The sequence below is a fragment of the Numenius arquata genome, chromosome 12 (genome assembly GCF_964106895.1).
Source record: "Numenius arquata chromosome 12, bNumArq3.hap1.1, whole genome shotgun sequence".
Taxonomy (NCBI): Eukaryota; Metazoa; Chordata; class Aves; order Charadriiformes; family Scolopacidae; genus Numenius; species Numenius arquata.
Genome location: NC_133587.1, coordinates 25,956,904 through 25,983,074, shown reverse-complemented (window position 1 = coordinate 25,983,074; position 26,171 = coordinate 25,956,904). Strand labels below are relative to the sequence as shown.

Sequence of the window (26,171 nt, the reverse complement as noted above, 5' to 3'; positions counted from 1 at the left end):
GCCTAACATCTTTGTCAGAGACACGGACAGTGGGATTGAGTGCACCCTCAGCAAGTTTGGTGATGACACCAAGCTGTGTAGTGCATTCGATATGCTGGAGGGAAGGAATGCCATCCAGAGGGACCTTGACAGGCTTGAGCAGTGGGCCTGTGCAAACTTCATGAAGTTCAACAAGGCCAAGTGCAAGGTCCTGCACCTGTGCCAGGGCAACCCCAAGCACAAATACAGTCTGGGCAGGGAATAGATTGGGAGCAGCCCTGAGGAGAGGGACTTGGGGTGTTGGTTGATGAGAAGCTCAACGTGAGCCAACAACATGTGCTCGCAGGCCAGAAAGCCAACCACATCCTGGGCCAAAAGCAACGTGTCCAGCAGGACAAAGGAGGTGATTCTGCCCCTCTGCTCTGGTGAGACCCCACCTGGAGTACTGCATCCAGCTCTGGAGACCTCAGTGCAGGAAGGACATGGACCTGTTGGAGCAGGTCCAGAGGAGGGCCACAAAGATGATCAGAGACTGGAGCACCTGCCCTGTGAAGACAGGCTGAGAGAGTTGGGGTTGTTCAGCCTGGAGAAGAGAAGGCTCTGGGGAAACCTTATTGCGGCCTTCCCCTAGTGACAAGACAAGGGGTAATGGTTTTAAATTGGAACAGGGGAGATTTAGATTAGATATTAGGAAGAAACTCTTTACTGTGAGGGTGGTGAGGCACTGGAACAGGTTGCCCAGGGAAGTTGTGGATGCCCCATCCCTGGAAGTGTTCAAGGCCAGGCTGGATGGGGCTTTGAGCAACCTGCTCTAGTGGAGGTGTCCCTGCCCATGGCAGGGGTATTGGAACTAGATGATCTTTAAGGTCCCTTCCAACTCTAACCATTCTATGATTCTAAGGCTCTGGGGAAACCTTATTGCGGCCTTCCAGTACCTAAAGGTGGCCTACAGGAGGGATGGGGAGGGACTCTTTATCAGGGGGTGTAGTGATAGGATGAGGGGTAATGATTTTAAACTGGAAGAGGGGAGATTTAGATTAGATATTAGGAAGAAATTCTTTAGTGTCAGGGTGGTGAGGCACTCGAACAGGTTGCCTGGAGAAGTTGTGGATGGTCCATCCCTGGAGGTGTTCAAGGCCAGGCTGGATGGGACTTTGAGCAATGTGGAGCACAAAGGAAAATTGTGTGATTGAGAATGCTCCTATTTCTGAAATACTTCAGCAATTGCTTCCTTAACAAGATCAGCTTGCCTGCTCATCCTGTTCTGATGATTCTCAGTGTTTATGTTGTATGAAGCTATTTATAGCATACCTAAATACTTTGGAAGTGCCTGCTCTAACCTATTTTCGAGCTCATATGCACCAACATTCAAAGTTAAGAGTCCAGGTTACTTTTGGAACTCGTTGGAGTACACAAGGGGACTGACTGGGGTAGAGGATGAGTTGGTCCCACTGTTCATAGGATTCACTTCGGGTGGCGTTGCAGTCTGGTACGTAAGGTGTTAGTATGCCTTTGCTCTGTTTTCTTAGCTTAAGCAGCAAACTTTTTTTCACCAAGTAGTAGTAGGAAATGTTCCAGTAACCTGAATTCTTTCACTGGAACATGCTTCTAAGGTCTGACAAACTTTGAGTTTCTGTATGCCACCCCAGGGACTGCGGGGTTTTTTTATGTCCCACTGTATTATGGTTTCAGCACTTTTGAAAGAAAAAAAAAAAAGGCATTAATTAGCCAAACTAATATATTTACTGCAGCATCAATATTACTGAAAGTATTCCCTGAACTACAGAAGATCATTAGAAACCCTGATACTTAGAAATGATTGAGAAGTAGTTAGAATAAATTCTTCAGTTCAGTTATGCGAAGGAGTGTATTGAAAACTGTGACCCAACAGAAGACTGCTCCAACATGTTGGACAAGTATTGTCTATCCATCTATTGTCATATCCAGCATTGTCTTCTGCATAGAGTTTGATATGTTTCTCATGAAGAGTTGATTAGATTGTAGAGTGTAATGTCTGCATGCATAATTGAAGCTATACAGAAATAATTGTTCCAATTACCAGTGCTATATAATGACATTCCAGTTATAGACCCATACCACTGCGCGATGTTTGCCCTATATGTCCCCTCAAAGAGGATATGGGATATTCTGAAGGAACCATGATATTTTCAATTACTCTTCTGCCCTTCAAAGTCTCTTCTTTACAACTCATAAACTCCATGTTGAATATTCTGTAGTAACCAACCTCTTCTGCGCTTCCATATTCAAGTGAATTATTAGAAGGTGTCCAGTCTATTTGGCCATATGGATTTTCTTTTTTGCACCCCTGCACGCTCTGTTGTCATAGATACTGCTGCTGGTGGCATGAAGAAGACATAAAAGGTACTAAGAAAATGAACTTTTTTTTAAGAAAAAAAACACAAACCTGTTTCTCACCTGTTCCCAGTCTTGAGTATTGACCTACCTAGATTTTATTGCCAGATACACTGGCAAAATGCTTTACCTTTCATCTCTCGTGGGATTATTGCCACAGGCTTTCTATGGAGATTTGGAACACTCAGCAGGCGTAGTACATACAGATAGAATTCAAGTTGCGTAAGTGGCTTCTCTGCAGAATGTCTCGTTTCCACCTATGTTATTGATGAAGTATTGGTCCATGATGCTGCATATGGGAGGACAGTCCCCGAGTCCTTATTCAATATTGACTGCATGAGCTGTGTCTGGATGTGTGGAGCTTTATGAGGTGCACTGCTTGGTGTCACAAACCCTATGAATGTATATATAAGCACACACCAAAAGAAGAAAGTTATCAGTCTTCAGATTCATTTTTTTTTTTCCATGTGTGTATGTAGGTCCCTATGGTCCAACCTGCCCTCCTACCTCACCTTCTCTGTCGTCTAAAGAGTTTTCAAAAAAAAAAAAGGCAAAAAACCCAGCAGAATATTCTTTCCCAGAGGTTACGATAAGTGTGAGCTGAGGATGAGGAAAGGGTTTCCCGACATTCCAAGTCTTGAATTCTTGGGATTGTTTATCTGCACTAATGGAGAGACAGCCCACCTTAGGGAACAACAGCAATAAATAAGTACCAGTCAGGAAAGAGAGATTATTGAAATAAGATTTTTAAACTATTAAACACAGCAGATAGCCTGTCCAAAATTGGGGAAGGATTTACTCTTTCAATAGTAGAACGAATTTGCTTGATTTGCTTCAAATCATCTGGTCAGATGTTCAGGGAGAAAATCTCTGATATGGTCCAAACTGGAAATAGTTCAAGTTTTCAAAGGAAATATGCTTGGAACACTGCTACCCCAGTTCAAGAAAGAAATATCTATAGGGTACAAATGCAATTAATTTTGAAGTTATCAGTTTTGTGTCAAGAATAACAAGCTAGAAGTTATTTTCAAGATACTGAAGCCCTGGTAACTGGTGCAAACATATAGACATGCTTTAGGTATATGATTTCTATTTAAAATATCCTTGATTGGTGTTATTGCAAGCTGTCAATTTATGAAGAGCTAAATTTTCACTTAGTGAAATGAATGTGAATTTCTTTTCTAAAATGATGAAATGTGTCATTTTTGATGATACCGGCAAACGGTATGGAAGTGAGAACAGTTTCGGTGCTCCATGTTAAAGCACCAGTGGCATCATCTCTTGGTTCCATCCACATACCCGTGGATAAATCTAGTGCATTGTGTGTCCTAAGGTAAAATTAATTGCCGTAAAGCTCAGGTGAGTCCATTGTTTTGAACTTTTTCAGCTTGGGAAATTGTTCTTAAAACAAGAAAATGACACAATGCTTTAACGCATAGTTTTTTCTGTGAATAAGTTTGCTTACATTTAATGAAATAAGTAAATACTTAAGCAAAGATGTGAAAAAAAAGGGGGGCTTAGGAATGTATGATAATCTAAATCAAGTAAATTTTAGGAAGTGAACCGTTTCCTTTATCTGTTGTTGAAGTTTGTGAATCTGGGATTCAAATGCTGCATCATTTCCCCCAATTGTCTGCCTCCACATACAAATTTAACAATACAATAGGATTTATACTAAAAATAATTGTCACTTCTGCTTCAATGCAGATTCTTTATTTCTATACAAAGGTATTTACATTTAAAATTTGTGATGTCTAATGTTAAACCTTTTTAAAGGTAAAAGCAAAAAAAATCATATTCTAGTTTAACGTCCCAGAAAACAAAGTATTTTAGAAATGCTTAGGAGACGTATTAAACCTCGTTATCCTGCACAGGTCCCAGCTCATGCACCTGCCCCCCACCTTACCTATATCCTTTTCTTTTTTCAAATAGAACTTTTTTTAATACTTTGCTACTTTTCTAAAGTAGTTTCAAGGATAAGCTGCAAGTAGAGCCTTGCTGGCCACACGTAGCCGCGTGTAAGGCTCTGGCTGCGGAGGAGACTGTCTGGGTTTTCGAGGAAGCGATGGTTCGGTATGAAGAGAAAAGCGCACCCGAGTGGATGGTGAATGAGGATAACGCTGCGTGCGGTCAGGGAGGGGGAACGGAGGGGAATGAAACGAGGCGGCAGCTGTAGAGCAGGAGGCACAGACAGTTACGCAGACTGTCCTAAAGTTGACTACTTTCCCCCCACCTCCAAAAGCGACGGGTGTCAGGGAAGATGCCGGGTCTACCCAGCTGCCGGGGAAAGCTGAGAACGTGTTGATTCCACCTGGGGCTGGAGCCGAATTGCTCCTCTCCTGTGCGCAGGGCGCAGCGAGGAGCCGGTGTGAGCGTGAGATGGGTCCAGGCGGGGCCCTAAAAGCCCGGTTCAGAGCGACCCGGGCATTTTCTCCAGAAACGGTTCCTCCTAACGTACCGAGTACCGGTTCCTCGGGGGGAAGGAGACACCTGTGAACTTCAGCCCCCGCCGCCCACACGCTCCGCGCCCGCGGCCGCCTCCGCGCCCGGCCCGCGCTGCTGCTGCGGCTGCCGCTTGGCTGAGCCTGGCCCTAACGGCGTGTGGGCGAGTGTCCGCTCCCCGTGGCCACTACCGACGGGGCTTCTCACCGACAGCGGCGGCGCCGGTTCAGGCACCGCGTTCCTCTGGACTCCTTCCCTGCCGCGGACCTGCCGGTGTCCACAACAACGGGTTTGGGGATACGTTTGCTTTCCGCCCATCTTGAAAATGTTTAAAAGAGGATTATTCAAAATAGCATTCCATTTTTTTTTCAAAGCTTCGCAACATCCATCCAGCTGAGCGCTTCATCCTGCTCATCGCTGAGTACCCTCCCCTGGGGACCGAGCTGCAGCTGAGGGTTTTGTCCGAGTTCCCTCAAACAATTCCATCCCTCTTTAATGTGCGAGTGCAGAGGGATATTGGGAATGTACGAATTGCAGCATTTAAAAAAAAAAATGATATATATATATATGCATATAACACTTTGGATGCAGTAGGGCAGGGAATACTGAAAATCTGCACCTAGAGGCACCTCTCAACAACTGAAGGAACCTCTCCAGGGCCCAGGGTCCCTCGGAGTGTTTTAATGAAGTGAAAGAGTTCCGCTGGGTTCAGTCATCCCTTTACAGAATAACTCTTAAAAGCAGCCGTGAAGTCACGCCGTCCAGGTCCGCCATATAGACCTGGTGGCGGTCTGGTTTTTCTGTAGAAAACTCAGAACACATAAAACTATATTTCACTGAAACCTGCCGTTCGGAAATGGCGATGCATAGAGATCCGCCTTTAGGAATGGTAAAAGGGAGCGTGCAACACTGGAAGGTGAAGTTTTGCCACAATATTTACTCTCTTCCTTGTTTAAAGATGATAAAACCGAACACCTCCAAACATCTATGCTTTCCATTGTACAGCATCCACGGCTGTGGATTTTTATGTGCTCAGGGAGAGTTTTCTCACAGTCCGGTGTTTGCATCTATTGACTTTGTAATCTGTAGACAGACTCTTAATGAGGACAAAAGACAAGAATCTCAGAGATAAAACCTTGGAATAACAGTGAGCCTTTACAGCTTGTCAGTGAGAGAAAGCTCAAACAGAAATATCTGATTTACAGAAGTAACACAACTTATTTTGATAGATTACATTGTTTCTGTTTCAAATTACTCTGTCAATCGAGGAAGACGAGGTTAAGAGGTCATATTTTCTAAAAAAAAAAAAAAAAGAAAAGAAAAAAGCGCTTGAAAGGACTCTTTCAAAGTATTTTTCATAAATTTCAACTAATAATTACTTATTTGTGGTGGTGCATAAGCTCTACTTCGCCTGTCAAATATGCTGATTTTGTTAAAATTTGTTATACAAATCCTCTCAAATAGGCAGGAACAGGGGAAAAAAAAAACCCTAACACGCGGACTGAAGTGTAGTGATTTGTCCCACACAGTAGTTCCTGACAGGTCTTCATCACATCTTCATTCCAAGTCTGATCTTTCTCTCCCTGTTGGGCGAGGCTTTGTTGTTGTCTTGAGCGGCTTGACTTGAGCGTGGAGGATGCAGGAAAGGACACGGGCTTTTTAAGCAGAAGTGAGGTCAAGTTTGAGAGTCGTTTTATGCTGCCAACTTTTAAAACGGTGATTACCCGACGGGAGGAGAAGGGGTAGGGTTTAAAATGCCGAGGCAAAAATCCCCTTGGCCACCGCCGTGCTCAAAGTCACTCCCGCGCGTGGACACACAAACCCCTGTGTGAGCCCGAGATGAACCCTGTGGCTTCTCCCATACCCTTCGGGTGCCACCCCCGCCCCAGGTGGTGGCATCCAGGCCAGGAGGGGACACCCCTTCACCCGCCGCTCGGCCTCATCCCGCCCTCCCGGGCTGCGCTCCGTGGGGCTGCGGGCGGCGGGGCGGGGAGTCCCTCCGGTCGCCCCGGCGTGCCGTGCCCCGCGTCCGCCCGCCCGGACCCACGGCGGGGGGAGCGCCGCGCCTCTCGGGGCGCCACTCCAGGGGTGGCGTGGGCAGGACACGCCATTTTTTGACCCGTCGCGCCACGGGCAGAGGCGTTTGCGTGCCCGTGGGCGGTTTTGCCCGGAGAGGAAGCGCCGGGGACCGCGGGCGGGTGTTCGGCACCGGCCTCGGCCGCCCCCGTCCCGCACAGAGGCGGCGGGGAGGCGCGGCGGCGGCAGGGTTACCAGCGCCGTGTGACACGCGGGGGCGGCGCAGCGGAGCGTCCCCGCCGCCCGTGGGGTGGCCGAGGCCTGGGAGCAGCGGCCGGTGGGCTCCGGACCGCGGGGGCTGCCGCTCCGGCCCGCGGTGACTCCGCTTTTCCAAAGCCCTCGAACCCCCGGGCCGCCGGCAACAGGAATAAATTACGAACCCGCGTTTAATGTTAGTGACTCTTTAAATGGAATTTTTCATTCAAACTTTGTCATTAAAACAGAAAGGCCTTTTGGTCGTGACCATACGAGCATAATAAATGGTATATGTTTGCGGTACTGAATGAATCTGGCCCATATGCTGCGCTGCAAGGCTACATGAATGAAGCATTTACCAAATCAGGCCCACCGCATTAAACAGAAAAACAATCTTTATTCATGGTAACTTATCAGTTTCAATTAATCAACCTCGACAATAGAAATTCTGATGTGTTCAAGCAACTTGAAAGCAATAGGTCATCTCCAGGGCAGCCATGTTGTGTCTTTGTGCCTATAGTTTCAAACAAAGCAACATCTCCAATAAATGTACATCCCCGCTCACAGATGTGTGCCTAGATGTGGATAAACATCTCGGCGCGCCGAGGGCCCTCGTATACACGTACGGCTGCACGTAGAAGTGTTTATCTTTTTGTCATACAAAAAGTAATTGTTTTCTAGGGATTTTTTTTTGTTGGTTTTTTTTTTTTTTTTGAGCTCTGCGAGTTTAAACAAAAGAAAAGAAATTTCCATTGGATGACCATCCTTTCAGTTTCTCTGCCGCTATGTGAATGGCATTGTGCAAACCATTCCAATGGTATTGAAAAGGGGTAACCATTGGTTTGATTTGGTTACACGGTTTCGTAAAGAGCTCCCTCCCACTGCCTTAGGGTCTGTGAAAGGTCCGTGACCTGTTTAGAACTGCCAAGTGAAATGTCATGTCGCCCCTCCCAAATGGGAGTATCTGCATTCATTTGATCAGTATAAAAAATGATTGGGGATGGCGAGATCAGGGCTTTTGAATCGCAATTTATAGCAGTTTACAAAAATGCACATTGTTGGAAAAGAAAACATGGAAGTGTCTCTTTCCAAATTGCATTACCTGTGAAATGTCATTAGTCTTTTTAGGATATCGCATCCTATTTTTTATGATCTCAGAGAGAGACTTTAACGAAGAAGCCGAGTGTTTGCTCCAGATATGGAGGCACATCGCGCTACCCGTGGCCGCGGAGGGCGCGTTGCCATCGGCTGCTGGAGGGAACGCTTCCCCCTGCCTCCGCAGGTCCCGTTCCCGAGTCACCGCTCCCCGGTACCCTGTATTTCACCAGACCTTGTCATTTTAGTGAGATGACACGAGGCTGCTGCTGCTTTCCGGGAGGGTGGTTTGTTCGTGTCCGGGGCTCAGCATCCTCCCACCTCCCGCCGAGCGCGTTGATCACCGCCGCCTTGTGCGGGACGGACCCGCTGAACGCCCGGAAAAGGAAAAAACCAAAACAAACCAAAACAAAAACCCCACCACCAGGAGGGAAAGGCTACACTTATTTCAAGCTTTCCGCCCTTGAATTTGTCACCTCTCGCACGCCATTCACCCTGGGGGGGCTGCGCCCTTTATCCACCCAGACCTGTCCTTGGGGGAGCGGGGTGCCCAGGTCCAGGCTGGGCGCCGGGCCATCCCTCCCTGCCCCTTCCCCGCCTCCGTGCCCACCTTCGGCCTCGCACCCCTCGGCACCGGTCTGGGAGTGTCAACGCTGCCGGTCACCCGTGACGCCGGCGGGACAAGGCGGGGGGCAGCGGGGTCCCCTCCGGCCCCGACGGGGCTGCTCTGGGCGCGGTGCGGGACGGAGAAACGATCCGGGGAGGGGAAGAGCGGGGAGGCACGGGCCGGGGCTTGTGTGAAAGGCAAAACCCGGGGGTGAAGGTGCCCCGGTTCTGCCCGGGAACGGCGGGCGACTTGGCTGGGCTCCGGGCAGGCCCCGAGGGCGGGGGCGGGCAGGGATGCCGGCGGCGGGGCTGGCAGACGGGGCGGGCGGCCCGGGGCTGCTCCTCCTCCTTCAGGTGCCGGGACGGTGGGCGAAGCCACCCCCTCCGCCACCTCTGCCCCTCACCTAGCAGGCGCCCTGCTGCCAGCAGCGCCAGAGGTGGCGGCCTGCTCTGCAAATAGCATCCTGCCCTCCGGGCCAGCTCACCGCCGCCTCGGACCGGGGCTCCCCGGGACTCGCTTCCCCGGCCTGAACCGTGTCTTCAGGAGCCAAACGTTGCTCGCCTGAAGATGGAACCTCGACAAAATATGCCCCCGCTTCTCTCAGAGCCTCCGGGGCGGCCCTGCCGGGGTGCACGGCTGCCGGGGGGACACCGGGCAGGTCCCCGCAGGCACGGGGGCAGGGGGACGGGGGGGGCTGCCAGGGCAGCGCGAGACCCTGTGTCCCTGTGCTCGCGTGTCCCCGGCTTGGGCTGATCCAGACCGCAGGAGCCAGACGAGTCGAGGTGTCGCCGTGCGAAAGTTTGACGCTATTTCCACCACCGCGTCCACTGGGCAAGATGCTCTTTGTAGCTGCCCCCAAGGCTGAGACGTTTAAACGGGGCAGATAAATTATTAGGAGTAAAAGACTTGAGCGGCTTAATTGGGAAAAGCAGTCCTGGTTCCAACCAATGTCCGTACAATTGCACACTGCAGTCCACCATTATTCGAGCTTCATCTACTATGCACTATATACCACCGTCTCCAAAGGATTGTTGCCCTAGAAACTTGTTTTAAATCTCCAGCTATATATCAACACCTTGTTTTAGCAGTCCTTGGCTGAATTACAGTTACACAGTTTGGCGCTTCTTTCAAATTTCCTCCCATCAGTTTGGCCAAAGAAAGGAATTTTTCTCCTTTAGAAATGAATTGGCTTAATTAGTAAGTAGATTAATGGCAATTGCTGGTGAGTTGGTTTCCAGCAGAGTTTCACCAGAGAGGGTTAATCGGAGTCAGGTCTGGAATCTTTCCCAGAACTGGCTGCCAGCCATTTCCGTCAACCAATCAACCCCGTAAACAAACGCGCCATCCGCTGAAATGGAGTTTATTTCTTACTGTCATCCCGCCGGAGTCATTTCCCCAAAGAGCCGCCGCCTGGCACTGCCTTTGAAACGGATCGCCCTCCGCTCGGGGTGCCAATTTCCAGCTATTTCCCCAAGCACTTGGAAGTGTTTCCCCGGCAAGGAAAGATTTGTTGGGCGCAGTGGCATTCAATAAACACGTAACCCGCTTTCAGCAGCCTCGGGCGGAGATTTTTTGTTTGTTTTTTTTTTTCTCTTCTAAATCTCCGATAATTCGAGGCCAAACCAATTAACGTAACGGGCAGTCCGAAACCCTTTTCCAAAGCCACTGCTTCAACTACGGGGCAAGCAAGAAAAACAGCAGCATAGACTTTGACGTCTTTTTCAGCCTTTCCACTTATTTATTTTTTTTTCCCTCCCGATAAAACGCATTCATACTTCGACTTGCAGCTGCATTAGTCTTGCAAAAAAAAAAAAAAAAAAAAAATCCCTGCTGAGAAATGCATATAATAGGAAAAACAGATCGGCTGGACAGCAGCGTAATTAATGCCAGAAAGGGCTGAGGCCGGTTTCATAGTTTGTCTTTTGAGGATATCAAGACGAGACCTGGTGAAAAATGACGCATGCTTTAACATTTCAGAAAGCTGGCAACTAGCAGCGCTCCCCCCCCTCCGCCCCTCCTTTTTTTTTTTTTTTAACTTTATGCCTCTGAACAAAGGGGTCGGCAGAACTAGCTAGGTTGTAATGAGTTCTGTGTCCCTAGCACATTAAGTGCATCATGGAAACATATTGTATCGAAATAGTTTGGAGGAGAATACTGGGGATGAAAGAGAAAGGGTGCTTTGATCAGCTCCCTGGGGTCCTGAGTGCGCGCAGACCGACTTGCAAGGACTTATTCAGCTCCAGCGAGACACACTTACAACGCCATTCAAAGAAATTTGCATATCTGTAATTTATCACATTTGTCCCCAACATTTTTGCAAGGTAAATAAAAGTTGCCTGAATAAAAAATATCAATCATCACAAAGCGAGGGAGGGCGGGAGCGGGAGAAGGGCGAAGTGTTTGTTTAACCAAACTCCGTTTGGAAAACTTTTGCTGAACGCGGGGTAAAACCCACCCCGGAGCGGTTTGGAGAGTTTATTTCAAGCCGGCGACCGCGCGTGTGTCGGCGACCGGAGCTCCGCTCCCCGCCCCGGCCCCGCACGGCCCGCCCCGGCCCCGCACGGCCCGCAGCTCCTGCACTCCGCGCCCCCCCGCGCAGCACCCCCTCCCCTCGGGCCGCGTCCCGGCAGATCCCCGCAGAAACGCCTGGCAAAGCCCAGGGGGAGAAGGGGAAGAGGGGGGGTGGCGAAAATATAACGTCGGGGAGGGCCACCCCGAGGGCCTTATTCGGTTTCAACCGGCGGCGGCCACACCGCCACCGGCATCTTCAACTTGACCTTGGCGAGGGCTCCGCGTCTTCGCCTCATCTGTCACCCGCGCCCGGTGACAGTGATGCATTTCGCGGCATTGTCGGGGAAGGGCACGGGGAGAGCCGTCGGGGACGGGACGGGACGGGACGGTACGGGCTGGCGGCGGAGCGGGCGCGGGGTCTCCGGGCGGTGGCGGGGAACAAAAGTCATAGCGAGACGCCTGTGCGGCTAATTCCGTGAAAGGCGCGTCCCGGGCCCCCCCGCGGGAAGGTCAGTGCCGCGGGCTGCGCTCCGCCGAGTGGGGGGGCGCAAGGCTCCGCGCATCCCCGGCCCCGCCGACCGCGCCGTCTGGGCGCGCCCGCCGCCCTGACACGTCCCGAGGGCTCCGTGCTTTCCCCCTCTTCCCAAAACTCTGCCGTCCCGAGACCACGGGCGGCGGGCAGGCATCAGCGGGGCTGTCCGAGCCGCGCCGGGACCCGCAGGGGAGCTCCCCTCCCGCCCCATCTCGCCCCCGGCCACTTCTCGCCTTCGCGGCGAAGGGCAGCTCCCCGTGGCATCGCCCGGCTGGGGGCTGGCGCCGTCGGGGGTGCCCGTCCCGCCCCGGGAGCGTCCCCGGCCGCCATCCGCGGAGAAGCCGTCGGTGCCGGGGCCGCAGCGCGGGAGGCTGCGGCAGTGAGCGGCCGCCCCGAATCGGCCGCGGCCCCCGGCGCACTCCCGGTGCAGGGCAGCCGTCGGGACGCCCGACGGAGACATTTCCCAGGACGGGAAGCCGCACAGCGGGTGCGGAGCTCCGCCGCCGAGGTCTCCTCTCCGCCCAGCCCTCTCACCGCGCCCCGAGGCGGCAGAGGGCTCGGGGCCCCCGTCGGGGCACGGGGCGGCGGCGGCGGCAGCGTGCAGCCCTCCTGGGGGACCCCTCTGCGCTGCCTCCCCACGGGGCAGCGGGCAGCCTCCGCCCGGCGGGGCCGCGGGCTCGGGCCGAGCCGCTCCGACGGGGGTTGCCGGGGAGGCGAGGGTCGGGGGAGCCGGGGAGGCCGTGGCCCGCCCGGGCCGGGCAGGGCAGAGTCAGGCAGAGCGGCCGCAGCCTCTCGCCGCCCCGGGGCTGCCCCGCGGGGCGCCCCGAGCGAGGCGGGGGCGGCGGGGCCGGGCCTCCCCTGCCCTCTCCAAGCCGCTCGGAGTTACGGGTTGCGCGGAGCAGGGGCACGGGGGAAGCGGGGGGCCGCGGCGGGCCGGGGCGGCGGGCGGAGGCCGGGGGGTGCGGGGGCCGGGGCTGGCAGGGGGGCGGGCGCTCCGGCGGGACCCCCCGGGGGCCGGCTCCGCGCTGCCCGGGCGGGCGCCGCGCCTGCGGCCGGAGAGCCGAGCGCTGCCTCCGGAGCCGGCGCCGCCGCCCCAGGGGCCGCCCGGGGGGGAGCCCCGCTCCTCCCGGCGGGGCCGCCGTTAGACGGGGCCCGGCGGCGCGGCGCGGCGGCTCCTCGCGGGGCCCCCCCCGGAGCCGCCCCCGGTGCGGCCGCCGCGCCGGGGCGGCCCCGCCGTCGTCCCCTGGGGCGCCCGGCAGCCGGTCCCCCTCTTGGAGACCTCCATGCGCAAAGCGGGCCGGCGGGCGGGAGAGCCCCGCCGCCGCCGCCCGCCGCCGCCCGCCGGGGCCCCGACGGCGGCGGGGAGGCGGCGGAGGCGGCGGCCGGGAGCCCCCCCCGGCGCGGGGTCGCCCCCCCCTCCTCCTCCCGGCCGCGGCGGCGGCGCGGAGGGCGGCGGGGAGCGGCGGGGCGCACGCGCGCCCGCGGCGGGGTCCGGTCCCGCGGCGGGGCGCGCGGTGGCGCGGGGCGCGGGGGCGGCGCGGAGCCGGGGCGGCGCGGGGGAGGAGGGGGGGAGCGGCGGCGGCGACGGGGCGCGGAGACCCCTCGGCGGCCGGCGGGGCCGCCCCCGGGCGCGGTGGCGGAGGCGGCGGCGGCGGCGGCGCGCTCGTCCCCGCCGGGCGGTCTCCGGCGAGTCCATGGTGGGCCGGGCGCGCCTGGGCTGCAGCCGGAGCCATTCATCCCCCGCCCCTTTGTTCGCCCTGAGAGTAACGCTGTGAATTAAAAGAAATGACAATATTTCGTATCTGCTCGCCCGGCCAGGAGAAGGGCCCTTGAGCCTGGCAAAAATCAGGCGGATCATTCATCGTGCCACCCCGCACCTGTGGGCTTGGCATTGAAAACCCCGCGGACCTCTTCCTATTAAACTTAATTATTCCCCCAAGGCGCACAATGGTTGAAATGGAGCAGGTTGGAGTCTGTTTATTGGTCGTAAATGTTTTTCTGAAGATCTTCTGAATCTCATTGTTAGCTCGTTGTTTGAGGCTGCCCTCTTTCTTTCAGACGAGAGTAGCCTTGGACTTTTCAATTTTCAATCGTAACATCTGCTTAATCGTACGGATCAAAATATGGAGACACAAAACATATGTAATGGTTGATTTGTTAAATCCTGGTAATGAGTTATTAACAAGGGAAAACAATAGGGCAGGATGGTGAGAGCCTTATGGTAACAGAGTCACTTTATGTAACGCCTGACGTTTCCCTTCTTGATAAATGGAACTAAGGTCTGAGCGCCAGGTGATAGCAAGAAAATCAATGTCTTTAGGGGCCGGCACCGAGACTTTTTTTCTATGTGAAAAATTAGGAGACATAAAATTTAATTGGCTGATCAGGGGAAAGCAGTGGTCTTAAGTTTAATTGCCAGTAGGCTTAGCGAGGGAGACAAAACAAGATTTGGGCCTGTTTGTTTGCTTGCATCCCAGCCCCGAGTCCAAGTGTATCGTTGAAAATGTGTTTTATTATAACACATGTCATGCTTTACAGTTCCCATATTGTGTAAAGACAATAGTTAATGGTACATTAAAGACAAGCAAACCATGCCAACACGTCTTGGACACATTGTAAGGGCCTCTCTCTTTGCTCGCTTTAGGCAGCTGCAGTCCAGGACCCAGAAGCACAAAAAGAACAAGTTTGAAATACCAGGTGCATCCGAGAGAACCACGACAGGGATTGATATGTTATAGCCCAGGACATGAACCTAGCAATAAAGATATCATTGCGATTGTTTGCGGCTTCCACGCCATGTAAAGCCGGAGGCGCCGGAGCAGGCTGCTTTCTGGCAGCGGAGGCTCTGCCTCCCCGGGCTCCCCCGGCGCCCTCCGCCAAACCCCAGCACCTGTTGGCCAGACCCCGGCCCCGTCGTGGGAATCGCCTCCCGCCCGCGCTTCCAGGTCCCGCCAGCCCGGTTTGTTGTGGAGTTATTTAGGACCGATTCCCACCGGCTGCGGGATGCTTTGGAAAAGCGGGAGGTTTACCAGGGGACACTCAACTGGTGTTTGTTCGACCTCGCAGCTGGTACTCGGTGCCAGTGAGAGATGCGTGAATGAGAGAGGGGTGAGAGCCCGGGCTGGGGAGGCTTCACGCCCTGCGAGGCGCTCGCCCGACTGCCGGCAGATGAGAGGCCCTGGGAACGGCGGCGGGACGGGTTCACAGTGCCCGGGGCAGCGCACAGCGCGGCTCGGGAGGCACGCACGCCTTCCCAGCCCGGCCAGCGGACTGGTGCCTCCAGTCCTCGGGGCTTGGGTGGGGGTGGTGGTGGTGGTGGTGGTGTTATGGTTTTAAGGGGGAGTGTGTGTGGGGTGGGGTGGGGATTATCCGTTTCGGACAATTAAACCGTCTTTTCACCTGGGGCATCACGGGTGAGCATCCTCCCATCCCGGCAGGACAGCATCAGCCCGCACACCCAGAGCCCGCACCTCCCTCCTGGGAGTCTGTGGGAAGAGAGCCGCCTGCAAGTGCCTGTAACACCCCCCCCCCACCACGCACACCCCCCACAAGCGGGGCTAGGGATCGCCCCCACCTACTCTTCACTCCTCTCCCACTTTGTAGCCGCACCCCCCGCGGGATGCGGGGCAGTGGCGGGGGGGGGACAAGAGCCGGTCCCGGGGGTCCGGGAGGGCCTCCCCCGTCCCCCCGGGGAGCCGTCGGGGCGGCGCGGTCGCGGAGGAGCAGCCCCCGCGGGGGGTCGGTGCGGGGTTTCAGGCGGACGGCGGGGGCTGCGGGTGCGGGGCAGGGGGCGCGGGGGAGGCGGGGAGCCGGTGGCCGGGGGGGCAGCGCTGGAAGGGGCAGCGGTCACCGCAATCCCCCCTCTCATCCCCCCCATCTCCCGGCCGCGAGGAGGAGCGGGGGCAGGCGGCGGGCAACGAGGGCTACGTGGCTGCCGGTCACGCCTGCCCCACGCTGGCCCTTACCGCGCCCAGCCGTGTTCCCCACCCGCAAAAAAAACCCAACAAAAACCTCCCAAGGTCGCCCCAAAAGCTGCGAACCGGGTTCAAAGTCGCCCCAAAGGCTGCGAACCGGGCTCAAAGTCGCCCCAAAAGCTACGAACCGGGCTCAAAGTCGCCCCAAAGGCTACGAACCGGGCTCAAAGTCGCCCCAAAGGCTGCGAACCGGGCTTGCGAGCGCCGCCAGGTCCCGCCGGGTTCCTCCGGGCCGGGGGACCCGCCCGGGCACTTCCCTCCTGCCCCGTGCGGGGGGAATTTTCTCGCAGGAGCGCGGCGCCGGGGTGAATGGATGATGAGCCGGTCAAAAGGAGCTGTCAGTCTCTTTGAAGGTCGCGTTTAAAGGGACTTGCCAAGTCAAGACGGGAGAGTGACAAGATAGAGACCCTGGTGTTTTACATGCGAAGGCCGGCTCTTCCGCTTCATCTGCACCATACTAAAGGATGTGTTGAAGCATTGAATCACAAAAAAAAAAAAAAAAAAGAAAAAAAAAAGAAAAAAAGTGGCACGCCAAAGAAAAGGTGCCACATAACAATGATTGTAGTGTTTTAATTGTGGGGGACCGCATCACCAAAGCCAATTGAGACGGACGGGGCTGTACACAGAAGGAAACGGTACAACACTTCCATAACTTATAATTAAGCTGAAGTCCGACTAACATTTGACTTTCTAATGAGTGTAATGAGATTACATGCCTGATGGAAGCATTTGTGCAAAAGCGACTTTCTGTGTTTAATGAGGTCCTAATACAGGACAAGATCGAATTATAGGTCGGCTCTTTTTCTCGCTCAAAGAGCCCCGTTTAAGTTCAACGACACCGGTGACGCCCGCCTCCCGCCCGCTGCCGGCCGGGGCGAGCCTTGCAGCCGGGGCAGCCCCGGGCTCGCAGGAAAAATGGGCAAATAAATAAGCAAAACTCCCCGCCCCCGGCCCAGCCTCGGCGTGTTTGTGTGGGTAAGTAGCTCCCCTAATTGCTATTGGAATAGATCCATGCCATCCGCGCTAGGGAACTAAATGTGTCTAACTAGGTTAATGCAATTAGCATGCATGCAACATATTGCTCCCACTTTGCGGCAGCTTTGAAAAAAAAAAAAAAAAAGAGAGGGAGAAATGTGGGATATATGATGAGTAATAATTACACCTTGGCTCACCCGGGCCGTTCCCATCCGCCTGGTCACGGCGCGGGGAAGCTCCGCTCCGGCCCCGGGCCGGGCCGGGCATCTGGGGCTCGGCGGGGGCCGAGCCGTCGGGGCCGAGCCGCGGGTGCCACGGGAAAATCAGCACCTGCGGCGCCGGGCCGAGCCCCCCGCCCCAGCCCCGGGCCGTCCCCCCCTCCCCCGCCGGTAGCACTTGCAGCCCCTCGGCTCGGCCGCCCCCTCCCCTCGCCCCCGGGCAGGTGCAGCCCAGCCGCCCCCCCACCCCTCCCAGCAGCCGGGCACGCTGAGCCGGGGCTACCGGGGCGACTCTGCCACCAGTTGCACGATGGCTTTGCCACTCTCCCCCCCCCCCTCCCCCCCCTCCCCCCCCAACGGCATCCCCAGGGCGAGGGGTGCGGGGGCTGTTTCCCAGGCGCGGCCGGAGCGCGGCCCGCGGAAGGCGGGGGGCAACAGGCAGAGCCCCAGCGCCGGGCCACGCACCCGCGGGGGGGGGCAAGCCTGCCCGGTACCGCGCCTGGTTCCCCCTCCCCGGCGCTTTTGGGAAGAGCTTTGTGCGGCTCGGGGTAGCGCGCCCATCCCCGTGGCGACGGGGCCGGGGGGGGGGGCGGGACACGACAAGGCAGCGGGGGAGGGGGGGGGGGGGGGACACGGGACACGACACCCTGGCAAGGTTGGTGTTTCGAGACTCGGGTGTTTCAGCTGGAGACCACAAGCAGAGCAGAGGCACTGAAAGGAGGGGACCTCCTAGAGGTAGACAAAGACATCAGTTGGAAGCACTTCAGGAGAGGACGTCAAAAGGGGTGGAGAGAAGGGGAAAGTGTCCCCCCCGCCCGTCCCCGTCGTCCTCCCCCCCGCCCCCGGCTGTATAAGAGCAGCCCGAGCCGGCGATGGGGCAGAGCGGGGCCGGCACCCGGGCAGAGGGTGGCGGCTGGGGCGGGCTCCAGCCCCGCAGCGCCCCGGGGCTCCCCCCGCCCGCCCGCCCGAGGACCGGCCCGGGCGTTTGCTGCGGGGCTGCTGCGGGATGCGCTGGGGCTCTGGGCAGCCGCTTCCCACAAATACACTGCTCCACAAGGTACAGTCCGGGTTTATTATTAACAAACACAGGAAGAGTCCACGTGCGGCAATAAATTATTTTCACAGGTTCTGGCGTTATTTCCTCCCCCTCCTCTCCCCCCCCAAAAAAAGGTGCTGGTGGAATAAACTTATTGCATATCTTAAAAAAATCAGGATAAATTATATAAATTATACATTCAAAGCAGACGATTCTACCTCATTATCACTACTCCGTAATAAATAGATAAATAAAGTTGATTGCCCTTAAGAGTCTGAATCTTAAATTAATTTACAATATAGGTCTCTACATACAGCATGTACAGGGCGCGGCGGGGGCGGGGGCCACCCGCGAGGCACCTCACGCCACGAAGTCGAAGGGGGGCTCGTTCTCGATGTCGTTGAGGGAGGGTTTGTTGTTCACCTTCCGCGGGTCCTCGGGGGTCCACACTTTGGCTGTCCGGATGATGTTTTGTTCCTTGAGTTGCTTTTCATCAGTCCACGACAGCGAGTGACCGGCCAGAGGGGGGAGTCCGTAGTCGGGGTCGCTCGGGGAGGGAGATCCTGGGGGGGGGCGGACAGGGAGGGGAGAAAGGCAGAGGGGTTACTGCTGGGTCCGGCATTCCTGCGGAGCGCGGAGCCGGGACGGGACGGGCCGTACGGGGACGGGGCGGGCCGACACTTACTTGTGCCGCGGTGGCAGATGATGATTTTCTTGGGCTGGCTGGGGCTCTCGCTGCTGGCGCTGCGCAGCGGCAGGTCGGACTGCACCAGCTCGCTGAGGAAGTTGATGTAGCCGATGGCCAGGCGCAGCGTGTCCACCTTGGAGAGCCGCTTCTCGTAGGGCAGGGTGGGGATGTGCGAGCGCAGCCCCTCGAAGGCGTCGTTGATGGACTGCATCCGCCGCCGCTCCCGCACGTTGGCGGCCTGCCGGAGCTGCTGCAGCTCCGCCTCGGAGCGCACCCGCCGCCGCCGCTTGGCCGAGCCCAGTGCCTGCAGCCGGTCCCCGGGGGACAGCAGCGCCGCGCCCGCCGCCCCGCAGCACTCGTAGGCGAAGCCGGGAGAGGCGGGTGAGGGCGGGAAGGTGGCGGCCGGCGCCGGGCAGCGGTAGCCGCCCTCGGGGTCGCCGCCGTCGCGGTAGTACTCCTGCAGCTGCCGGCTGAGGAAGTCCACCTCCGGCTCCAGCAGCACGTCGGCGGCCAGCGCGTCCCGCGGGGGCGGCTCGGGGAAGAAGTCCTCCTCGTCGAAGTAGGGGGGCGAGGAGAAAGAGTCCAGCCCCCCGGGGAAGTGCTCCAGCAGCACCGTCTCCATCCTGCGCCTGGCCCCGGCGGGGAGGGGACGGGACGGGACGGGACGGGGCGGGACGGGGGCAAGGGGGGCAGCCCCGCCGGGACGCGCCTTCAGCCGCTCCCGCCGGCCCGCTCGCCCCAGCAAGCCCCGGCGGCGGCAGGCCCCCCGCCCCTGCCCTGCCCTGCCCTCCCCGCCCCTGGGTGGCCGGGAGGCCGGGCCGGTGCCGCCGCCGCTCTCCGGGGAGGAGGCCGGAGCCGGCTGGCGCGGCGGGCCGGCACGCGAGGAGTCTTATAACGACATCCCCGGGCGCGTGCCGCTGACCGCCGCCGCCAGCCAATCATCGCGAGCCGGGGGGGGGGGCGCGACAACACCCCCTCTCCATCCCCCCCGTCGAGGGGACACGGCGGCGCTACCGCCGGCCGAGGGGCGGGGATCGGGGCGGGAGGCGGGAGGGGGGCAGCGGGCGGGCCCCGACGGTGTCCCCCGCCCGGCCCCGCCCGGCCCCGGGATCCGCTCAGATCGGCGCCCCCCGCACGTCGGGCGAGCAGCCCCGTCCCGCCCGGGCGCGTCTTCCCCCGCGCCAGCCGCCGGCCGAACGCGCGCGTTGGGTAGCCACCGGGCACCAGGAGGGGACACGCACACCCACACACCCCCCGCGCATCTTCTTCCCGGCACTTCTGTCGGTTCCCCGGGCCCGCCAGCTCCCGCCGCCGGCAGAGCCACGGCCGGAGCGGGCACCGGGTGGATCCATTCTGTTGTAACATCAGAGCAAAGCGCCTCAGCTCCTTGCGCCCGGCCGGGCATCGATTCTGACCGCATCGGGCCCTGATGCGTTTTTCCTTTTCCCACCCCCGTTGCCCCCCCTCAGGACGAGCTCGTTTGGCGGAGGCTCTGTTAATAATTCCCTAACTGACTCTCACTGATTAAAGCCTTAAAAATTCTCACTGGGGTGAAATGGATTACCCGGCAGATTAGGGGAGGATTATCTCTGTCATTAGCGCTGCAATAGTTTGTCCGGCAGAGCCTGCCGAGGTTTATCGAAAGCGACTTTCCAGAGTGCCACCAGCACGGGCAGAGATCAAACCCCGAGTGGAAACGCAGCCCGCTCTATCAGCAGAGCAAGACAGGGCCAGCTCCGGGAAAGTAATAAATGACTCGACTTCAAAGCGGCTGACAACGCCGTGATAACGGCGGGGAAACGCGTGAGTCACGGGAGGGAACAAAGAGCTTTGCAAGAGCCGCTTCTTGCAAAAGTCCTGCCCGCCGACGGGCCACGCGGGAAAAACGAGGCGGGAAGGAGGGAACCTTCGCGCGAAGCCAGGAGCGCGCCCACGAGCGGCCACGGGGACCGTCCCGGGACGGGGAAACGGAGGAGTCCCTCCCCGTCGAGGGGCGATGCGATGGCGAAGCGGCTCCCCGTTCGCGTCCAACCGGGGAGCGGGACCGGGGGCGAGAGGGAGAGCCGCAGGAGTGCGGGCCCGGCGAGCGCTCACCGGCCGGGATGGACGGGCGCCTCCAACCGCGGCTCCCTGCGGCGGGCATCACCGCCCAGTACCCGCCGTGCGCTGGGAGAGCCCGGCCCCGCTGCCCGGGGCTGGTGGGCGGCGGCAGGCCCCTCTCCCGACCCCCTCCGCCGTAGGAATCACGGCGCACCGCTCCGCAGCCTCCCCGTGAAACAGGGTCCTTCGCCCCTTACGGGTGTGCTTCCTTGTACCAGCTGTCCCCAAACCTGCCGCAGGACTTAGATACGGTCTCACGAGTGCGGAGTGGGGAGGAATAATCCCTTCCCTCGGTCTCCTGGGCTGCCATCGTTGTTTGTGCAGGCCAGAGATGCTGCTGGCATCCTGTGCGGCCAGGACACACGGCTGGCTCCTGCCCACCAGCACCCACAGCACCCACAGCCGTTCCGACGGGGACCGCTCCGAGCCGCACGGAGCACGGCGGGCAGGAGACCCCTCGGTCCCCCCAGCCGTAGCTCGTCAGAGGCACGGCTCGCCCCCGGACCGCTCCTTCCAAGCAGCCCCGTCCCGTCGAGCCGAGGGACCCGCCTGGGAGAGCAAACACAGCTTCAGCACCTGCGGATTGCGTACGGCAACCGCAGTGCTTGCCCTTCCCCGCCCCGGGCTCGCCGGGGTGCCACGCTGCCCCCTTACACCGCGGGCACCCTCTGTCCCCCCCTTTCGCGCTCCCCGGCGCTGGGAGCGGAGCTGCGTGGCGGCTCCTCAGCAGCCGGGCACGAAGCGCTGGTGGGAGGGCAGGGACCCGCCGTGCCCGGCCCCGGGGGCTGCTGGGGGTGTGCGTGGAGGGTCCAGGTAGCCTGGGGGAGCCCACCATCCCACCCCGCATCCCCACGGAGTCCAGGAGCAACAGCCGGTCCCACAGTCGCGCTGCCCAGGCGAGGCGCGGTCCCCTCTGCCGTTGTCACCCGCCAGCAGCTCGGCCCCCGGTCCTATGCAGACACCGGGGGACCCTCGGGCCGAGGTCCCTCTCGTCCTCGGTGCCACTGGCTCGGCTAGTGGACATCTGGACGTGTGCCCAGTCCTTAACCACCGGGACCGGGCACGCCGGGCCACGCCTGCGCTTGGAGAATCTCCTTTTCTGAAAGCAAATCAGGCAGCAAAGCAGCTTCCCTCCCTCCCGTGGCCTTATCCGGGATGAGCGCAAGCCGGGGAACGAACGCTGGGTCTGAAGGCACCATGTCTAGAAGCACATGTATACATCTTGCAGGTATCGTACATGAAATGCTCTCGGATCCGTGTCACCCTTACCCCGGAACACCCAGAAAAAAAAAAAAAAGAAGCAAGCAAATCCCTGAATTGTAACAACGCTGAGGTGATTTCGGGGGGATTTCCAGGCCACAGGGCTGGCTCTGATCTCCCTCCTGCATGCCCAAGGAGTCATCACCCACGGGATGGCGAGTCCTTGCTCCTGCCACACTCCGGCTGGAGCCAGGGAGTTCAAAGCCGATGAGCAAACCACGTCGAGTGGCCCCTTTCACCACCGCACCCACTCGAGACGCACACGCAAACACACTCCGGCGCTGACCCACCGCCCTCCTTGCAGCGTGTTCCCCAGGGCAGGCAGACCACACGCCGCCAGATACGGAAGGGTTGCAACCCCCTCCACCCCCACCTCCCCAAAACAGGCTCTTTTCCCCCAAAGCCTCTGCCACCTGCCTTCTCCCAACGCAGCTCTTTGACCGTGGTCTGTCCCTGTCTCTGCCTCTGTCCAGTGCCAGGGCATTTTTCGTTAACTGGTGAAGCACCTTCCCCGACAGCCAAGCCTGAAGGCTTTAGGAGGTGATGGGGAAGGAGAAGCGGGATCTCTGCTGTTGATCTAAGGACTGTCTGTGTCCGGAGAGGCTGGGGGAGTCCAGCCCATTTGCCGTGCCCGGAGCCTTTCGCCCGTCCCCAGGGCTGGCGGTGCCCGCTTTGGTACCACCACAGCCCGGGTGAGCCCTAGCGACCCGGGCAGTGAATGTCACACTGTGCTGGTGGCACGGCAGCAGCAGAGGGGGGAGCAGAGGGATATTTTGGGAACCCACTCTTTCCAAACTGTCGGGGACTTGGAGCCTGTCTTGAAACCCTTCAGACCCAGCAGATCTTTGCAAAGTTTGCGAGCAGCGCCCCAGGGGAGGTAAGCGATGCGTGGAACTGGTCTCGTACAGCCCTTCTCCCCCTCGCCGGGCACGGCAGGGACCCTGCGTGTGCTTCGGGGTGCGAAGGCAGCGAAACATCGCTCCCCTCCCCCGGCTCCCCGCCGCTCCGGTGCCCGGTGCGACGCCCGGCTCCGGGACAGAAGCGGTTCCCTCACCGTGCCGAGCTCAGTCCTCGCCCCGGCGGCAGTAATGGCTTCAAAGACGGCCGATTCCCGTTTTGTACATCTGACTTCGAGAAACGAGTACGGAACGATCCCGAAGGAACAGCCTGAGGCGCAGGAAGGCTCCTCTCGCCTTTCCTACGGCGTTACGAAAAGGAAACTTGCGAAAACCAGGAGAGGTACCAGCGCAACCCTGGCCACGGCAACGCACCTGGGCCAGCACCGCCTGTGTCACAAACGCCCTTCTCTCAGTATTTGTCCTGCCCGGGTGTCCCACCCTCTTGCCCGCCGTGAGGACTGGCGGCGTGCTCACGGGAATGACACCTCCCGCACCACCCTCCAGCAAAGAAAATACGTGACCAACGTCTCACACTTCGTTATTTCAACCCCCCGAGGGTAGGAAACGGGGGGGGGGGGGGGGGGGGCGGAAGGGAACCCCAAGGGGCACGCTGCCTCCCCTCCACAGTCAATGGCCACACGACAAATCTACCTGGCAGCCACCTTCACGGGAACCAGGAGTCGCTAAAGGTCTAGAAATGGGGCGGGAGATGGGGACAGGGCAGGGCTGTATGCGGGGTCTGGCCCACTGGCCCCCACTCCCGAATCTCCGTGGGTTCACGCAATGCCCCCTCCCCGAGAGACTAAAGGGGGCGCGCACCACGCACCCAGGGGACCGGGAGCACGCCGGCTTGCCAGGTCCTGCGGCCCTGCCTCTGCCGGGGTGCTCGGCGCTGTACACACCCCGGCCCGAGGAGACAGCCCTCAGCCCCCGTCCCTGGCTCGGGACGGCGGTAAGGAGCCGCGGGCGAGGGGCTCCGCAGCACAGCTGGGATCCACAGCAGCTCTGCTTCTCCAGGGCAAGAGCGCCCGGCCGGCCGGCGCCCATCCCTTCCCCTTGACAGGATTCATCTGGAGGTCTCTCGGGGTCGGAGCGGGGCCGAGCAGCAGAAGCAGTCCCCTGCCCGGCGCCGCAAAGCGCGCAAGACCCCCGGCGATGCTCTGCAGGGAGCGCGGAAGGAAACCGGTCCCCGACTCGCCGCCTGCCCCAACCCCGACGCCGCGGCTCTGAGCACGGCCGTACCGGAGGGGTCGGGCCCCGGGGGGAGGTCCGCACCTCCCCGGGATCTGCCCCGGCTCCCACAAACACCTTTTTTGTCCGCTCACCCATGCGCCTGGCTGCCCGAGCGGCGGGCGCGGGGCGAGCGGCTCCCTGCAGTCACCCACACAGGAACAGGGGACAGGGAGCTGCTCCCCAGCGCCAGCCCCCCCGCCGGGGTATGAGCCCAACAGCACTCGTCCTTGTCGCCTCTCCGCGCCCGCCGAGCCCCCCCGGGAAAGCGGTGTGGGGAGTGCGGCCCCACGCGGGTCCTTTGCGGGGAGAGGCAGCCAGCACCCCCCCCGCTGCCCCGTCCGTACGTCTCTTGGCTTTTCCTTCCTGCTACCTTTGCCCTGGAGAATTAGGAGACGGAAAAAATGGATAAAAGGTGGAGGTGAGTGAGCAGCACCGAGGAGCAGCAGCGAGGTCGGAGGTGGACGTCACCTGCCAGAGGTGACAGGGGCGAGGTCCGCACCCCGCACGCCGCCTTTCGGTCCAGAATCTTCTGAAATTGCTCCAAACTCATGTGGTATTCCAGAATAATGAAATTTAGCTAAAGCTAAGGCAAAACCTCAAGTCCCCTAAAGTCCCCAGGTCTCCTGGGTTTTCCATTCAGGCCTAAAATCCAGCCCTTACTCCTATGTTACCTGCATATTTCCCCTAACTCCGGTTGCTAGCCAATGCCATGAAACCACAGGCATGGAAAGACAGAAGAAAAGCAGAAGGCTTTCAAAAGACTGGACCGGAGTTGACCCAATATCTATGCAAACAGTATTTTACCAATAAAGGATTTTAAAAGCCACCCTATTGCAATTCCCGATTTCAAACGGCACTTTATTCAATTGAAAAAGATAGTATCTTCTCGGTTCTTTTTACCACTGAAAGCATAATTTAAATTAAGCTTGTGTACAGTATAACCTTGTGGGATTGTGTGTTTCCTGGTAATAAACTTTTATACAACTTTCCTGCTCTGGAGGTGAGGGGAGGAGGAGACCCGCACGCCTCCCTGGGGGGGTCAGGGTGTCCCACCACACGCCAGACACCGGAGGACGAAATCCGCTTTGCGGAGACGTCTGCGGGAGCTCTTTTGCTTCCCGCGGGCCAGCAAAGCCCCCACCAGCCCTCACCGGCTCCGGGCTGCGTGCCGCAGCACCCCCCGGCCCCCGGAGGCAGGTGCCCGGGACCCGTGCGTGAGGCTCATCAATGCGGCGGGGAGATGCGCTCCCCCCTCGGCTCCGCTACCGGGGCGAGCGCGGCGCGGCGGGGCGGCGGCCCCACAAAGGCGGCGGGGCGGCCCCGGGCCCTCGCACGCCCGGCGGAGGAGGAGGCACCTGCAGCCGGGGTCGGCACGGCTGCGCGCCCTCCCCTCCGAGCTGGTACCTGGGCGCTGGGCTGGTAATGCACCATAAAGAGCCTCTTTCAGGCTCTTTCAAGCCGAGATCGCGGAGGTCACCGTGTCTACAAACCCCCCTCTGTCGGCCGCTCGGGCCGGGGTGCCAGCGCGGCAAGCTGGAGAGCAGGCACAGCCCATGGGAATCCCAACACTTGTGCCGCCGGCTCCCCCGGCCCGCCCCGCTCCCCCGCTCCCCCGCCCCGAGGAGCTGCTGAATGTAACAAATGAGCTGCAATCGATCTGCGGGCACGGGGGAAAATCAAATTATATGGTGCGGCTGGCTGGGCGGCCGCGACCGGCGCAAGGTGCGGGCGGGCGGGCTGCGGACGGCCCTCCGCCGGAGCCATCTCCCACCCAGCACCGCCCCGCTCCGCTCCCACCCAGCCCCGGCCCGCTCGGCTTCGCCTCCCGCTCCTTGGAGCGGCCTGAACGGCGAGCCCAGGTTGGCGGGCTGCGAGGGGCTCGCACCGGCCTGCGCGCAGGTTGCGCGGTCTGCGGAGGCTCGACCAGCTCCTGGCAAAGCGCCTGGGAGGGCGGGGGGAGGAGGTGGAGGGACTGCAG

The 26,171-nt window shown here is 58.9% G+C and overlaps 1 protein-coding gene across 1 annotated transcript; it reads right to left on the bottom strand.

The window, feature by feature from the left end:
* Positions 1 to 18,373: 18,373 nt before the first annotated feature.
* Positions 18,374 to 19,323, bottom strand: PTF1A (pancreas associated transcription factor 1a). Its single transcript, XM_074157480.1, has 2 exons — positions 18,699 to 19,323; positions 18,374 to 18,576 (listed from the first exon to the last, which is right to left on the bottom strand). Exons 1-2 carry the CDS (start codon positions 19,321 to 19,323, stop codon positions 18,374 to 18,376), a joined length of 828 nt encoding a protein of 275 aa, XP_074013581.1.
* Between the last annotated feature and the right edge of the window lie 6,848 nt (positions 19,324 to 26,171).

What these genes read in the sequence shown, in the direction of transcription:
- PTF1A (XM_074157480.1), bottom strand. Translation starts at nt 19,323, where the DNA reads ATGGAGACGGTGCTGCTGGAGCACTTCCCCGGGGGGCTGGACTCTTTC. An exon ending in CATCTGCCACCGCGGCACAA is followed by an intron (nt 18,577 to 18,698) that starts GTAAGTGTCGGC and finishes GCCCCCCCCCAG; the next exon opens with GATCTCCCTCCCCGAGCGAC.